General features: G+C 42.1%; 1 protein-coding gene across 1 annotated transcript in view; it reads left to right on the forward strand.

Annotated features, from left to right (window-relative positions):
• The window catches only part of LOC122804754 (polyunsaturated fatty acid lipoxygenase ALOX8-like), a 730,466-nt gene that overhangs the window by 44,284 nt on the left and 667,620 nt on the right, over positions 1–18,562 (forward strand). The window contains exon 2 of the mRNA XM_044074818.1: positions 14,120–14,283. Coding sequence (XP_043930753.1) covers positions 14,120–14,283 — 164 coding nt within the window. The remainder of the gene's footprint in view (positions 1–14,119; positions 14,284–18,562) is intronic.

Raw genomic sequence — 18,562 nt, forward strand, 5'->3', positions numbered from 1 at the left:
CATCTTGCTGTCAGAGGTTGGGAGTTATGGGTGTCGGTACAGAGAGCATTCAACTGTGCAGGCATGTCCAATATATGTAAAAGCAAACATAAGAAAAAGGATTATTGAGAATGACCACTAGCAACAGTACCAGAAAGCACTTATATTCACAAAAGCCTTGCCACCTCTGCTACACATCCTTCAAGATATCACTAATATGTGTAGCATATTCCACATAGCACTGCAACTTCCAAGTATGTCAGTGGCAGAGCAGTGGGTCTCACTGACATGCATAACAGTTGGCACTTCAGTTATCTGCACATGGCCCTGTCAAAGGCAGCACTGTACCTAGGGCAGTACAAGATGACTGCCAGGAGAAAGTGCTGGCCAGATCCAGACAGTATTAACCACACATATACATAGCTCATTGACCCCTGCATATTGTGGACAGCTAACATGTTTTCATGTGTATTGGTACAGCCCTGCCAATGTGTGCTATGCTGCTATTTCCATGCAAATATATGTTACTGTGTTTGTGTGAGTATATGGGAGGGGTCACACCTGTCAGCTGTACACATTTGCACAGACTGTGCTGATATTTGCTTTGCATTTAGGTTCCGTTTACCCTATTATTGTGCCTTGTCTTGGGGATTGGAGACATATCAGTAAAGAGCTCAGGTCAGATTGCCCTGGCATATATTTGAGTTTCAGACTTCTTGCCCTTCATAGCCTTACTACAACTGCAGGTCCTGCTGTGCTATCACTATGCGAGTTTGTATGGGGTTAATTCAACATTGCTGCCATTTGTGTGCCTTTACCAGACATTTCTCTGTGGTTTTCTACAGCTGATTTGCTGTGTGGGTGTGAGGGGTGGTTATGGGACCCCCACCCTGGCATCCATGCCTGTGACATATGACCCCCCCACTTAATTTTCCCCACACATATACTGCAGTGGGATTTGTCACCTTGGGTACTACTGCATAGTGCGTGGAGGCCAGTATTGGCCAGACATTTCCTGGTGTCCCACATAGCTGTCAGTTGTGTGCTGCTTTCCCAGTAGGCCACCCTATTCCCTTCCATGTATACAGCATTACCATAGATATTCTAGCATAACATACTATTCCATTCATTTATTTTTAAGAAGACTGTATTACCTTGTGCTTGCAGCACTTGTGAGGATGGTGCTTGAGGGTCACCTATGTTGTATGCACACATTACACTGCCTATACGTGGTTAGTTACAGGTAATGTGATGTGTGTGTCATCCATTTTACTGTGTGAGGGATTCAGAGAGAGGTTTCAGTCCCTGGGGTCCCTACAGTGTCAGTGTGTGTGTGCTGTACATTGCCTCTTTGCCAAGGTATGAGCATACTGGGCACGCCTCCATCTGCCAATGGGAGCAGGCTCATGGGCCGCTTCCTGTGAGACCCTCTGTGTCTGTGGGGACCTGGGCAATGGTGGTGGGCTGTGTGGCCCTTCCCCGTGCTGTTCCTGTTGCAGCTGTTTCTGTAGGATCATATTGTGTAGCATGGCACATACTATGAACATGTGTGCACATGTGGCTGGAGAGTACTGCAAGGCTCCACCAGATATGTCAACGTGGCAGAACCGTGACCTGAGCATCCCAAACACACACTCTATAATGATCCTGGTTTGTGTGTGTGCCTCATTATGGCTTTCTTGTGTGTGTTTGTGTGTGTGTGTGTGTGTGTGTGTGTGTGTGTGTGTGTGTGTGTGTGTGTGTGTGTGTGTGTGTGTGTGTGTGCATTTCTGATGGGTGTCATCATCCTCGGCTCCAGTACATAGACAGCATCCCCCACCATATGGGATGCCCCCACTGGCAAATGCCTGGTACAGCTGTGATGAATGGCAGATGTGGGAGTCATGATAGCTTCCAGGCTGCCAGCACACACATTCATGATAATGCCCTCGTCATTGCACATGTCCTTGCAGTTGATGGAGGGGAAGCCCCTGCGGGTTATGTAGACTGTACCTTGTTCACCTGGTGGTGCTTTGATGTGGATGTGCATGCAGTCTGTGGCACCCAGTACCTCTGGGTATTCTGCTACATGGTGGAAGAGACTCATATTGCTGGTCCTTTCCTCACAGGTGTTGGGGAAGTAAATGTTCTCACCGGCATGTGATAGCATGGTATCTAAGAACTGGTGGATGCAGATGCCTGTGAGACCCCCATCATGTCCCCAGTAGGTCTTTGGAAAGTACCTGTAGCTAGAATTCTTAAGGGTACACATACCTTGGTATCCACTGGGATGGGTTCCCCCCTGTTGATTCTAACTCTGAGTTGAGGGTGGCACAGCTCGGTGATTTGCTAAAGTATGTCATTGCAGCGCTCTGCTATCTCCAGATCATGTAGCCCCTGATGGGTTACCCTGAGTCTCCTCCTCCTTGGTCTGTGGTGGTTCATAGGTTCATAGGTAGGTACTAGGCTATCAGCCCTAGGGCCTAAGTAAGCCTAACCAACAAGGTTCCCTGGCTTACACCACCCAAGAAAGTTATTCTCCTGTGCCCCTGTTGAACAGAGCCACAGAAGTGATCCCCGGGGTGTATTTCCTATTTTCCATCCACTCATCAAGATTTTTCTTGAAGAGTGCTGATGAGGAACTTTGCTTGACATAGATGGGTAGCTTGTTTCAGAGTATAGGAAGTCTCTGGGACAGGAATCTATCCCTCCAACATGTCCTGTTTATTGTGGTGACAAGGTTTAGGTCCCCAGAGCGTGTAGCTTGGAGGGATTGGGATTCCTCTCTGCCGTCAGCCTCTAACACATACTGATGGATCAAAGCAATGGCAGCCCCTAACATTTTTCCAGTTAAAATTTCCCTGCATATATACCAATGGTGCAGAGTTTGTGGGAAAAAAACAGACTGTGTGGTGTTTCCATACTTTATATGTTGTGCTACAGATGCTGCCTGCATGATTGGCTGACTATGATGCATTCTAGCTGACACCTATATTACTCAGGGCTTTGATTTGGCCACTGTGAGTGTTAGAGGCATCACTGGTAATTTGTGCAAGATTGCTTTTATTCTGCTGTTGCCCTTTTTTTAATTATTTTTAACTTACATCTCCTCCCATTTTCAGCTATGCAGCCACTTGCCAGCTGTATTACTGTGTGCTTAGCCTGGCCCATTGTGAGTAGCAGAATCCCATATTGCTGATTTGTACTGCATTTCTCTTCTTCTGCTATTTCCTTTTTTTTCTTGTATCCTTCCTGTTTAAGCTGCAGAGCTCCATGCAGACCCATTTAGCTAGTGTAACTAGCAAGAAATGGCCCTCCTCTGGGCAAGAACATGCTCCTCAGTTCATGGAATAAGACTATACAGCATCAGACACACACCCTTGCTTAACTGTGCTTAGCTAAGCACAAACCCGGGCAACGGAGCTCCAGTGTGCTTACAACAAGCATGACACACCCCCTTTTCATGTTAGTTGCTCCTCCTGCCTACATGATGGTGTTAGAGCACCTACAGGGTTAGGTGCAGTGTGACAATGAAGAATTTTGTGATTCAGTATAAGTCCCCTCATTAACATACTCCACTGCTTTAATCCATAGTTACTGCACTACACAAGAACCTTCCCCCTTAGCTACCACTGTTCCCTACCATTGCTTTGATTCTGCTTGTCATATAGTATAATGGCAAAATGCAGGTTTCCCTTAAAATTGACTTTTCACTATTTTTTTTAATTTTACCCACGATCCCATTTGTGAGGCTCTGCTCTATGCTTCAACGGCCGAGATCAGCTGCAATAAAATAAACTTTTATTTTTATTAAAATTAAGTGGTTTTACATGCCAATGGCCATATATTTGGCCATTGGCATGCCTACAGATTGGTGTACATGCTAGTAGCCAAATACATTTCTGCAGCTTACACTGTTCCTGCACGGTTACTTGCCTGCTTTCTGGATCACTAATTCACCTCACTTGCATGGTTTTCACCAGCAAATGAGGTAATTAGCATCCTGCCCAGGTTTTCATGCAAGAACAGTGTTGGCTCGCTCATGCACGTCAAAACGGCACATTTCTGGATAGCTTGGCGGCCATATACTGTGCAGGACCAGATACACTGCTCTTGCATGGAAAAATAAGCTTCATGAATCCCATGGAATATTTTCCAAGAAGGGTTAATGATACCCCTCCAATAACAACACCTCCTTCCCTGTCTTTATGGTAAAGCCACACAACAAATATCTATTTTATGAAATAGTTTAGACAAACTGAAATAAAGGTGGGTAGATAAGTTAAGCTCTAAGACACATGATTATTAAAATAGGAAACCAGTAAAACAAACAAAATTGCTGCATTGTGTAGAAGTACTAAATGAACACCACACAAGCTTTTGCAGTATGAAAATGATTCTTCAGGTTATAAGATAGGTAAAACCAATCATCAAAGCTTTTATAACCTGCATGTAAATGTAACATGGCAATGACAGTTTAAAATTAAATGAGTAGGTTTATATAAAAAGGATACAGAACATGCACACACACACACACACACACACACACACACACACACACACACACACACACACACACACACACACATGCACATATTGTGTGCAAAAGGCATCTCTTGTTTTGCCACTTGACTGCTTGTTGATGGTCTAAGTAATTGTGGAACCAAGATAGAGCTGGTTGGGAGAGGTTTAGGGATGCTAGTTCCTTAAGTAATTTATGGTGAGATACCATACTGAATGCTTTAAACATGTCAAGAAAGATGGAGGATGCTTGGTGCCCCTTGTTTCTAAGTTCATTGATACTGGTGGTGAACTTATTAAAGCAGTTGTGGTGCTGTTGCTGGGTGTAAAGCCATGTTGGGTATTGTAGAGCAGGTTATTGCTTTCTAACTAGTCAAGGAGTTGTACATGTATACATTTTTCGAGAATTTTGGCCAGTGGTGAGAGTATTACTATTGGTCAGTAGTCTGAAAAATCAGTAGAGAAGCCACCTTTGTGCAAAGAAATGATATGAGCGATTTTCCAAAATGTATGGATGTATTGTTCAGATATGGATCTATTGTTCAGATATGGATCTATTGTTCAGATATGGATCTATTGATAAGGAGAGTGATGGGGTCAGCTATAGAATCTGCAGACAGTTTGAGAAATTCTTTTGGGAGTTTGTCGGCAGTGAGGAATGTGGATTTTAGATTTAGTAGAAGTGTTTTGATGGAACTAGCTTGAATTGGTTTGATAGAAAAGGAATTGTGACTAGGATTAGAGATGGTATTGGGGATGGATTGTCGTCATTTTTTTAAGAAGTGTGAATTAAATTGTGATGCTTTGCTTTCTTTGGTATTTTTGGTGCTAGGACATGGTGTAGTTTGTGATGGACTGAGGAGTTGATTTAGCGCTACTCAGAATTTTGGGGAGTTATTTTGCAGATTAAGTTGGTTTGAAGTGTAATAAGCTTTTTATCATTTTTGAGTTGTTTTTAGCATGATTTCTAAGTTGTCAATATGATTCATAGGAGGCTTGGTTTTTGGTCTATTGGTATTGCAACCAGGCTCTGTATCTCTTTTTGAGAAATTGCATGGTAGCCTTAGTTATCCATGGGAGCTTCTTAACTTTAACTCTGATCTTTCTAGGGGTGCTTGAGTATTTAGTATATGTAGGATGGTATAATTGAAGTATTCAACTGCAGAGTACATGTGGAGATGTTTTAGGGTTGCCCAATTACATTGTTTAAGTAGTGATTTGAAAGTTTCAAGGGAGACATTTTTTCTATAAACATGGTTAAATATGATGTTTTTATGTGGCCACGTCCACTTCCTAAGGTGGAATGAAGGTCAATAAGACTGTCTGGCAGGTATCCAGGGAGGTAACTGAGGGAGGGCCTATTTGTGAGTGTCCAGTGAAGGGCCGATTGTTTTTTGCTATGTTTATCGATTCTGTTTCGAGTGAGTATTAATTAAGAGAACTCGTAAATGTTTATAAACTGATGGGGTTGTAAGAAGAGCAGGAGGCCCAGTCTAATTTAAAGTCTCCTATTATAATTGTTTTCTGATTAAATGTGGAAGCTGACCAACTGAGTAGGTTTTCAATGGTTGAAGGGCTGTTACCTGGGAGGATGTAGGTGGCAATAATTATAATGTGCTTTTTGGAATATAGGTGGAGATGTACAATTAGTATTTTTGAGTTTTTGAGGGCTGGTGGATCATTTACAAGGCGTTCTAATTTAAGTGTGCCCTGGTATGTTATGGCTATGCCACCACTGCGTTTATGCATTCTATCAAGTCTATGTAAATTGTAGCCTGGGTTTAGGATTTCAGTATCTTTTATATGGGGCTTGAGCCATGTTTCATTATTACCCCCAATATCCATACAAATGTGTTAAGTTTAGCAACTACCCTTACACAAACCAATAACTTAACAGTCACAAGCTTTTTAAATTGAGTAACTAACTGGCTTAATGCATTATTTGAACTATTAAGCATTGTAAATGTGTGCATATTTGAGCAACAGATTTAATTTCAGTTTGTAACAGATCTATTGCACTTCCACTGAAACAGTCGAATGTTTACCATCATTAACATCTTTATATAACACGTATGTTACAAATTTTACTTGCTACAAGCCACAGTTTTTATGTAAAGTAATAATTATATTTATTTAACATTTGTTTACCGGGAGTGTCCGCCTTGGAACAAAGCTAATTTTCAGTGGAGGCCTGGGAAGAAACACTTCAGACACATGTGTTTGAAACATGGGGGGAAACCCATATGAACAGACAGGGGACATGCAGACTCCACACAGAAGGCACCCCAATCAAGAAATGAACCAGAGAACCTCTTGCTGTGAGGCAACAATGCTACCGCTACACCACTGCGCTGTCCATATATTTGTGTTATCTTAATACAATTCCTCAATATTTATATATTTTTGGACATGATATGTAGGCTTTCTCAAAAATCCCTCAAAAATGAAGCTTGGAGGTTAAAGGGTCATTTTAAGTTACAGCACTCAAGTCCTTCTGCCGAAGCCATTTATAGTTTTGTTAACAGAGTAGAACCCTTTTTCATTTTTATATGACATTTTCTACCTCATTAGTTAATTATTTCCTTTTGATTTGTCTTTGAGTCTGTGTGCCTACATGGTGCTGTACTGGTTGCTACACTCTAGTTTGGCAGTGACTATATCCTCACATTTTCATAGTACTGCACAGATTTCCTGGACATACACAGGGGGACATCTACTGAGACAGTACTATCTCATTCACTGAGCTGCCAGTCTGAGCCCCTCTGAGGAAAGCTATAACCAGATCTCCGTCTCACATGTTTTGTAACCCACTGCATATGCAAAGTCCTTGCATCTCTCCATCCTGGTAGGACTGTGTAATATTAATATGGTAGAGTTTCTGTTTTTGCCTTCTGTCAGTGTCTGTTTGCCTATAGTTTATTCTATCAAGCATAAATAACAATCTTCACTTTTTGCCTGACTGTTTTCTCTGGCAGTCACTGCTGTTGTACTAAATGTTTTTTGCTCTTGTGCTTGGAGCTCCTGTTCCAACCCTATGAGCTCACTAAACATAGTCTTGAAATTCAGAATATACTCTACAACAGACATCTTGTGGGATTCACAGTCACCCCCTCCCCCACCCACCTATGATGCAGTAGGTCTATAAGACCAAGTCATCCTGTGGCTCTAAAGTATCTCAAATGGTGGCAAACCTGTGGAATCTAGGGGCACTGGTCTATATGCAGATAGGAGATGGGGTACATAATTGTCCCACTCCCTCCTTAAATATATCTGTATATTCTGTCAGCATTGTCTTTAGAGCATATTTAAAGCTGTCTACCAAAACATTTGTTTATGGATGACAGGGTCAGTTTTTAAATGTGTTACCCCACAAACAAGTCATTAGGCATGAAATGAAATTAGTTTCTCTGTCCATCAGTATTGCCTAGGGAAACTCACCCGACTAAACATTTGTAATGGCACACTTGCTATGTTTTGTGTCTCAGTACAGAACAAAGCCACTACTGCAGGATACTTAGTAGCATAGTCTACAACCTCCAAGAAGTTCCTCTTCTATGTGGTGACTAGGGTGCTTATATTTCCCTTAATATCCATGCATACTATCTGAAATGGCTCTTCAATAAAAGTTAAAGGCATAAGCGCAGTCTTAGCCTTGTTTCTTCTCTTATCAACCTTTTGATACGTACTGCAGTAACTTTTTTGCCTTTTTCAATGTCAAACCAATAGAAACAGTTTGTGTACACCACATTTTCTATGTTTTATGCCCAAATGACCTGAAAAAGGAATGCCATGAACTACGGACAGTAGTGCCAAATGATATCCTGTGGCAAATACCAGTTGCTGTATTACTTTTCTGTTTAGCCCTTCTCCAGGAATCCATTCCATATACAACAATTCCATATCAAATTACACAGACTCCCTTCAGGATTTAGAGCCTCATTGAGTACCTTTGTTAAGATTTATAAGGTGGGATCTGTGAACATTGCCAATCTCAACTTCTGTTTGTAATTTGCCAAGGTACCCCTTCCAGGAAGTCTATCATTTTCTAGTGTGTCTCACATTTAGGCTTGACAGTATCAATCCTCTCACTTCCCTTGATGTTAACCCTTCCAAGGGAGGTTCAGCTGTGGTTCAGGTTCACGTTTCCTTAGCACTTTTCCAGAAGTAGCCAGATCATTAGTGTATGCTGGAGTTGGGGGTATTGTCTGGGTGTCAGCCCTACTAACCTTTCTCATTAGGTTGTTTCCATGCCTGGGTCATGCAAGTACAAGTCCACAAGCCACTGTACCAAAGAGACATTACCTGCTAGGTCATTTGTTGGGATAGCATCAGACACAGACAGCTGCTTGTCGTCCTGCATCTACCTTCCCTCTCCCTATTATGTCTGGTCAGTGTTAACTAAAAGGCATCTCTCCCATGGTCCTTAGTAGTATGGATATCCTAGGCCCATGGTCCTTAGTGGTATGGATATCCTAGGCCCATGGTCCTTAGTGGTATGGATATCTTAGGCCCATGGTCATTAGTGGTATGGATATCCTAGGCCCATGGTCCTTAGTGGTATGGATATCCTAGGCCCATGGTCCTTAGTGGTATGGATATCCTAGGCCCATGGTCCTTAGTGGTATGGATATCCTAGGCCCATGGTCCTTAGTGGTATGGATATCCTAGGCCCATGGTCATTAGTGGTATGGCTATCCTAGGCCCATGGTCCTTAGTGGTATGGATATCCTAGGCCCATGGTTGTTAGTGGTATGGATATCCTAGGCCCATGGTCCTTAGTGGTATGGATATCCTAGGCCCATGGTCATTAGTGGTATGGATATCCTAGGCCCATGGTCATTAGTGGTATGGATATCCTAGGCCCATGGTTGTTAGTGGTATGGATAACCTAGGCCCATAGTCCTTAGTGGTATGGATATCCTAGGGAAGCATTGATCATCACACAAGCTGCAGGCTTAATACATTATGTCTGATACAGTTATAATCTTGAGCAGTTGCACTTTCCCAACAGCCTAACACCATATGTGCTACCTCTGTTAGCTCCTTCATAGGTTCATAGGTTCATAGGTTCATACTAGGCTATCTGCCCTAGGGCATTTGTAAGCCTAGCCAGAGTGTGCTTGGCTTTTGCCACCCTTGAATTGAGTTTACTGTGCCCTTTTTAAGGTTTGTTTACTGTGCCTCTCTAGTAGAGACACAGAAGTAATCCCCAGGATAAACCTATGATCTCCCATCCACTCATCAAGATTCCTCTTGAAGAGAGTCAGTGAGGGGCTCTGCCTAACATGGACCGGGATTTTATTCCAGAGCGAAGGGAGCCTCTGGGTTATGAATCTATCCCTCCAGCATGTCCTGTTTATTTCTGTACTAAGGTTCAAGTCCCTCGATCGCGTAGCTCTAAGGGATTTGGATTTTCTGAGGTGGAGCATGTCCATTAATTCTGGGTTGGACATAGCTTTATATGTCAGGCATAGATCACCTCTAAGTAGGCGGTATGCAACTGAGTAGAGCTGGAGTTTCTTTAGCCGAGCAGCATATGGCATCTGTTTGAGTCCCTTGATCCTCTTTGTGAGGTACTTTTGGGGTCTTTCCAGTTGCTGCAGGTGCCGGGTAAGGTACATCCCAAATGAGGCATTGTATTCTATTATGGGCCTGATGAGGGATGAATAAAGGGGCACGATGACCTCCTTTGATCTAGATGTGAATCCTTTCATGATAAGGTGGGCTATGTAGAAGGTCTTTCTAACCACTTTGGCAATGTGGTTATCAAAGGAGAGATTACTGTCAACTTGGGTCCCCAGGTTCACACGGCTTTTGTTCTCCATCTTTTATTTTTAGGCATTCAGACTGTGCATGGCCTAATTGGTTTCAATGGAAGCATTTTACCCCAAGATCATAACATTTTCAGAAACCAGTATCACCTCCAGTTGTCTGTGGAATCTTCTGTTAAGGTTTATACTTCTCCATTTGTTCCACTATACCCATGTATCCTGCTGGGCACCCTCTTCTTGTGCAGTTGTGAACTGTTGGATAGCGAGAGGTCACACTTTCTGTCCATCTACTCCGACATGACTCCAGTCACTAACCTAGAGGCTTATGTCCACAGACAAAATACTGAGTGGCTGATGTCTTATCATAATGCCTCCAAACATTTCAAAAGAACTAACCTGACATCTATTCAGCCAACTATTAAAAAGCACTTGCTTCTGCAATGAAATAATTAACACTGTCCTCTGTCTTTCACACTATATTCTATAAATGTTTTTCTATTAGGTTTAGGAATAAGTTTAAACATTTAAATAAACATGTTTCTAACTTCACAATTATCCATGCAATTAGAGTCAGACATATGACAAACCGTACATTGGCTTACCCATGAGAAATGCAAATAAAAACGTAACTGTCCATGGTCAGTTTGATGCTGATTACAGAACTTTTCTAATGTCCATAGAAAACTGACAAAGTCAATGCCCTCATTACATTAAGGAAGCAGTTCTGTATTGGGCGTCCAGGAGTCAACCTTTTTTCAGCTTCTTCCTCTCTCTGTTCTGAATCCCTTTTTCTCTCTCTCTATACCTCAAGCAATTAATTGTATTCTCTTACCTGCTTCAAGGCATTTTGTTCCTAGTTCCAATTTTTCAGCTCAAGCTATCTTGTGAAGTCAGCTGGTGATAGTTATTTTGCTGCATGTTCTGCATTGACAGCTACTATCAGACTATCCAAAGGGGTCAGCAGAATGAGTCTTACCTGCACTCAAGGTAACTGTCATATCATCTTTGGTGATGGAGGCAGGCTGAATTATTTACAGTTTGATTTGTTAGTCAGCTGTGACAGTGACATTTTTGTAGTCAACAAAGCTCAGTTTTATGAGTCTCCTAAGTACTCTGCCCCCAAAATAAATAACTGCCATTAAAGGTATACTGTTGTGTGCTCTGCACCCCCCCCCCAAAATAAAATAACTGCCATTAAAGGTATACTGTCACATATAAATACACTTTTTGATGAAAAACTGTTTTGTAATCTAATCAAATTCAGTTTACAATACCCACATTACTGCCATCCAATTTATCTGTGACAAATAATCATATAATCCCATTGCTGCCTCCTACTTATATGTGCCAGATGGGAATATAATCCAATCACTGACACTGGTTTGTATGTGGCAAACATACATATAATCCAGTTTCTGCCATCAGTTTATGTATGCAGGACCAGGTCTGCAGTCTCATGCTCTGCATCACTGCTGCAAGTTAATGTTTGCTGCCGCCCAGTCATTTAAGTGAATCTGATTCTGTATGACCACAAGGACATTAACACAAAAAGCCTGCTTGTCAACAAATGCTTGTTTAAGTTCTTGAAAGGTCCTATTCATTACCTCAGTAATGCTGTCTATACTTTTATTAGCTTCTTCCATTCCATTCTAATATCGCCTACAGTCTCTCCCAATATCAGTACATTCCCAGGCATTATGTACCAAAGCATTTCACTTTTAGTTTTACTATCAGGTCTTTTAATGAACAGTCTTTATTTAGTTCCTTGAATATTGACTGATTTGATCTTCTAGCAGTCAACACAGTTCTCAAATGGTTTTCTTTTCAGTGTGTGCTTTATTGAACCCAACATCTTGCTCAATATATTCGTGTGCAAATTAAATAAGGAATGTGAAATATACAGCCTTACCACAGTCCTTTCCAAATCATGAAACAGTTAGTTATTCAACCTTCCAGGACCAGGTGACACTTTGTGCTATACGTCTGCACCACTGACTATAAAACTATATGTTAGTGCTGATTGAACTTAAGTGCATGCAGTAATTGCTCACTGTTGCCTTGGTAACAGTCTTCACTACAGATCAAGTGTAATCCCTGGCTACTCAGTATTTCAACCACTAACTACTGACCCTCAGTACTCTCCAGAACAATTTTACTAACTATCAGATTTGACCAAGATTGTTTTACACAATATCCTTGGATGATCTTAAACAAGGTCCATAGGGGTCATTTTTCTAGCTTGATAAACAAAGCAAAAAATAAAAACAAAAAGCATACAGTCCATAAATACAGCACATGTGCAAGCATATGCACAATATTTTAATGAGGGGCTATGAATATAATGTCAGCACCCCTTCTAAAAACACAATTAACATTTGCCCTGAAAAAAGCTAGCCACTAAATGGTGGTATAGCTGCAATAGCTTTAGTCACAATTCTTTGAAAGGCTGAAGCCATCTGTTGAGAAATCATGTTTAGCAACTGCCTTTTTACACATTCCTAAATCATCATTGACAGGCTTTCGAAATTGAGTAATACTGTTCTTTACTACTAAAAGAAATTTGGCTAGGGTATAAGGGGACTGACTTCCCTACTGGTTTTGATAGGTGTCACTGGATCTTTCACATCCCCCTGCTATCTTGAACTCAGGCAGATGGGGTCTCAGTTTAATGTCTCGAGTGAAAGATGATTAAGCAATGCACTTTGTAAAATCAACTCTAGAAACAGGTATAAACTTGCCAAAATAAATTACTAAATAAATGTGTTTAGACAGATAGCATGCGTAAGAACTCGGTCTAGCAGCTTATCTGGACCTATTACTACCAGTAGCAAAAGATGCACTAATTCTATGTACCTCTGGCTTGGTAGTTTAAATAAGAGTTTTCAGTATGTACAGGCCATGAATTTCACATTGAGCTCTGTTTTGAAAAGCAGCTGACTTGTACAGTTCAGAAGTGAGGTAGTAATTAAACTACTAATATTTTTTTCACTGAACTTAAGAGTCTCAAGGAGAATTTATTGCTTTGTTTTTTCCAGTTTTAATTATGCTTTCATGATTCCAAAGTCATAACTCTGGGGAGTGGAAGAGTACAGATAATGTAATGCATTTTTGAGCTGCTAAGCATTTTGAATGTGTAGACATTTGAAATACCAATTTAATTTCAGTTTCTAACAGTTATACTGCATTCACACAGACAGTAGCTACATACTCTCTACTACTGATCTCTTATTTTTACATTCTGTGGTGTGGTGGTTGTTGTTGTTGTTGTGTCTTTCGGCTTTTCCCGGTTAGGGGTCACCACAGCAGAACTCCGGCGCGCTAATGATTGGCAGTAGAGTTTTACGTGCTGGCTTGCCGAGCCTAAAGCACAACCTTCAACGAAGGAACGCCCATTCACACATGTCGCCACACAGAAGACGCTCTAACATTCTGTGGTACCATACATTTTATATGTTGCAAGATTTACAGTAACATTTTTATGTAAAAAACTACAGTGACTTTAGTTTAATATCACTTCTCTGCAGTGCAGTAATGTACAAGTCAATTATGCCTTCTTGCGCTGTGTATAATGCCTTTGTTACAGGTAGTTGCATTTTGCTTGCGAACTGCAGATATCAGTAGCATTAGAGCTAGTCACGCTGCAAAACACTGTATTGCTAATTGCCTGGACAACACATGTAAGAATCTTACTTTTACTTGTAAAGTTTGCAGTAAGAATGACTGTATGACTTAGTGGCAGGTCTAAATCTTCAGATTTGCTACAGAGTAGGTGTTGGATACTATTAATTGCAAGTATATACAAAGTCAAAATGCGTCCTTGTAACAGGTTATGGGGTTTTGATTTATTTCCTTTATTTTATGCACTCTAGATTATATTTACAGACACTGGAAGACAGATGAACTCTTTGCAACAATGTTTCTGAATGGTTGCAATCCAGTCCTTATTAAAAGATGTACCGAACTTCCACAGGCTTTTAGTGCCTTAAAAGATGAGAAACTAGACAGCGGCAATTCACTGTCTGCAGAAATCAAGGTAAGAGCATCTAAAGAACATAATGGTAATCTAGCAGCATTTATATTCATTGTCTTACATTGTGCTGCTATTTGGATGACAACATATACGCTCAAGGAACATGTTAATGATGGCATGTGCTTCTCTGAGCTCAGTAAGGCTTAATGCAGGAAACCACTCATTAATAAATATTGTGTGCTGCACTGATTCTGTTCTGAAGTCGTACAACATTCACATCTGATGATGTTTTGTAGAGCTCACAAAAACCTCTGACTCTCTTACTCTCACAGTCTGACTTCAGGGCAGAAAGTGCATCATTATGTGACTTATTAGCACAAAGGTGTCTGACTCCATTATTTCTCATAATATTCCCTTAAACTCTTCACCTGTGAGTTAAAAGGCATTACGTCTTGGTTTCTTCAAGGCATTTTCCTTGTGCCATTATTTTATCTAATGTGTGCATTAGTGCTGAATCAAAACGTACAGCTAACCTGTAAGCAGATGTCCTGCTCTACACCATGAGTGATAAGTCTCCACTACATACTGCAAGCATTTCTACCCCATGGTATTCACTTCATTGCACTTATTATTTTATATTATTGTCACTGCTTGTTAGCTCTTCATGTTTTACATTCTATAGTTAGCTAGTTTGTATTTCGTATATAATTTTCCTACATCTCTTCTGTAAAGGTGGAATACAATTCCAATGAGGTTGTCAGTTTGCTGAAGTTGTATGCAAGTACTTCATTGTTATCTGACATTGTTAGGCTCAGTGAATGGCTTCTTTGTAAAATGGTAACAGTCATATCCTTCATAGGTTCATAGGTTCATACTAGGCTATCTGCCCTAGGGCATTTATAAGCCTAGCCAGAGTGTGTTTGGCTTTCGCCACCCATTTTAAATTAATTTTGCTATGCCCTTTTTCGAGGTTAGTATACTGTGCCTCTGTCTAACAGTGACACAGAAGTGATACCCGGGGTAAACCTATGATCCCACATCCACTCATCAAGATTCCTCTTTAAGAGAGTCAATGAGGGACTCTGCCTAACCTGGACTGGGATTTTATTCCAGAGTGAAGGGAGCCTCTGGGTTATGAATCTGTCTCTCCAGCATGTCCTATTTATTTCAGTGCTGAGGTTCAAGTCTCTTGAGCGCGTAGCTCGATGGGATTTGGATTTTCTGAGGTGCAGCATGTCCATTAATTCGGGTTGGACATGGCTTTATACGTCAGGCACAGATCGCCTCTGAGCAGGCGGTATGCCACTGAGTAGAGCTGGAGTTTCTTTAACCGGGCAGCATATGGCATCTGTTTGAGCCCTTTGATCCTCTTGGTGAGGTACTTTTGGGGTCTTTCCAGTTGCTGCAGGTGTCTGGTAAGGTACATCTCCAACGGGGCATTGTACTCAATCATGGGCCTGATGAGGGATGAGTAAAGAGGCACGATGACCTCCCCTGATCTAGATGTGAATCCCTTCATGATTAGGTGGGCTATATAAAATGTTTTTCTAACCACTTTGGCCACGTGGTTGTCAAATGAGAGATTGCTATCAACTTGGGTCCCCAGGTCCCTAATTACTTCTTCCGTACTTAATGGATTACCACCTATGTGGTAATTTGTGGGCACTTTGTTTTTACCAAAGGGGATGACTATACACTTTTTGGCGTTTAGCTTGAGGCCACCAGTTGTCTGTTTCTATGAGGCCCTTTTGGAGGATGCTTGTGTCAGCTGGAGAGTCGATTATAGCACCCAGTTTGCAGTCATCTGCGAACTTGGTCAGCCACAGTCCTTCCGTGTTGGCCTGTACCTCAGAGAAATATATACCGAACAGGAGAGGTCCCAAGACTGAGCCTTGTGGGACGCCACTTGTAACTGGTTTGGGGTCTGACATGGCTCCAGCAATTCTAACCATGTGGGTTCTGTCCTTGAGCCAGTTTGCAACCCATCTAGTGACATAGGGGTTTATATTTAAGCTGGTGAGCTTATCTATAATGCCCGAGTGGGGTATTGTATCGAAGGCTTTTGCGAGGTCCAGGTAGGCTGTGTGGACCATCTTCCCCTCGTCAATGGCCTTGGTGACTGTTTCAAAGAAATCAACCAGGTTTAAGAGGCAGGATCTGCCCTTAACAAAGCCAAACTGGGTAGGATCCAGTGTCTGTAGGTCCCCAATATCTTTTTTTTATGAGGTCCATGATGATCCTTTCCATAGCTTTGCAGACCAAGCTAGTCAGGCTTATGGGGCGATAGTTTCCAGGATCCGTTGAGGCACCACCTTTGTGGAGAGTGACCACTGTTGCTGTACGCCACTCTTTGGGTACATATCCTGTGGTAAGGCTGAGATTGAACAGTAGTTTTATGTTTGGGTTTAGCTCTTCTTGGAGTTCATGTAGGACGCAGCCCGGGACACCATCTGGTCCCATCGATGCTGTGTTTTTTGCTTTGGAGAGGGCGGCTCTTACCTGAGCATCTGAGGTGTCAGGGGGGCAGCACTCTGCTGGGATAGATATTTGCCCTTTTGGTGGCTGAACCTGTCAGCTAGGATGTTGGCAATGTCTGTGGGGTTGGTGTATTTTTTGTCATTTTGGACTAATTCTGAGCATATCTGGGAATTCCCACCCAGGTTCCTAACATAACTAAAGAAAGCCTTGTGATTATCCTTAGTGTCCTGTGCAATTTTTCTCTCGAAGCTGGCCTTAGACGATTTTATGAGTGCCCGTAGTTTTTTGCTAACACTGATCAGAGATGCCTTCCCTTTTTGGGATTTTGCTCTATCATGTAGTAGCTTCCTCCTTCTATTGTATAGTTTGTTTATGGCTGGGGTCCACTAGACAGGATATCTGCCTTTGGAGGATTGGGTCTTGGTTTTATTTGGGATTGCATGATCCATGCATTCCTGAAGGTGTTCATAGAATGCGTTTATAAAGGATTCTGTGGTCTGGGCCGTATTTTCCACAGGCCCGGGGGCTTTGAAGGATTCCACCTTAGTTTTGAGGAGTGTGAAATTTGCTTTAGAGAAGTTTTTCACTGTGGTTTTCTGGGCAGGGGGTGGGGTCGGGATGTGAATATCCAGTGAGATTAGTTTATGGCCTGATGTTACCAGTGAGGGATACACTTCTGGTCTGGAGCATAGAGTCCCCATGTTGGTGATGATCAGGTCCAGTATGTTTTCCCCTCTTTTGGGAGTGGTAACAGTTGTTCTTTAGTATTTGAGTTTATAAATTCTAGGAACCTTTGAGCTAGGGTGTTGGAGCTAGAGTAATGCTCCCAGTCTATGTTTGGGTAGTTGAAGTCGCCCAATATAATGGTGTTTGGAGAGACCTTCATATTTTCCAGTGTTCTCAGGAAGGCCGAGTGGGGTTCCTGGGTTTGGGAGTGTGGTCTGTAGCAGGCTATAAACTGGAAGGCAGTTTTACCCACTGTTAGTTGCACATGGATAGTCTCTGATGCTTTGTGCTGTGCCACCAACTTGGAGGTGTGGGTATCTTTGACGAATATTGATACTCCCCCTCCTTTTCTCGTTCGGTCCAAGTTTTGGGGCCGAAAAGCATGGTATGAGGTATAACCTGGTAGTGCTGGGGTGCTCTCGGGAGCCTTGAACCAGGTTTCTGTTACTGCACAGATATTGATGTTCTCCATGCTAAGGAGAGTTTTGAGTGCATGCATCTTGAGGTTTAGACTTTTGGCATTGAGTAGCATTACTCTTTGTTTCTTATCCCTTGTGATACCTATGGAGGTGGGTTTGTCTTTTGAGCCTTGCCTAAAAAAGGAACTATGGGGGTAGCAAGAGCCTTTGCCAATATCCAAAAGCCCAGGGGTGACAGGTGCAAGCCGTCCCTAGCGAAGCATTGTGGCTTGTCGAGCATGTCATCCCAGGCTGACAGGCATTGGATCCCCTTTGAATGACACCAATACTTAAGCCAATTGTTGAATTTGATCATCTTGTCTTCATATTGTGGCATCATTCTTGGTGAGGGTAAGATGCTACTCAAGGTCAGGGTCATACCGGCCTGGGCCACATGCTCAGAGAGCTCCTCTATGTCTCTTTTCATGTAGTCCAGGGAGGTACGTCTCAGGTCATTCACACCAGCATGGACAATGACTGAGTCATATTTGTACTTGCCTTGGAGTGACCTGAGTGCTTGTGTTATGTGGCGGATCCTAGCACCCGACAGGCAGCTCACCGTGACCTTCTCCTTGTTCAGCCTGGTGAGCGGGACATCAGTGTGCCTGACGATAGAGTCCCCTATTACAAGTGTATCAGGTGTGTTGTTTAGCCTTAAGGGCTGTGACTGTTTGGCACAC

Source organism: Protopterus annectens, chromosome 6.part0 (genome assembly GCF_019279795.1).
Source record: "Protopterus annectens isolate FY-2018-M chromosome 6.part0, PAN1.0, whole genome shotgun sequence".
Classification (NCBI taxonomy): domain Eukaryota; kingdom Metazoa; phylum Chordata; order Ceratodontiformes; family Protopteridae; genus Protopterus; species Protopterus annectens.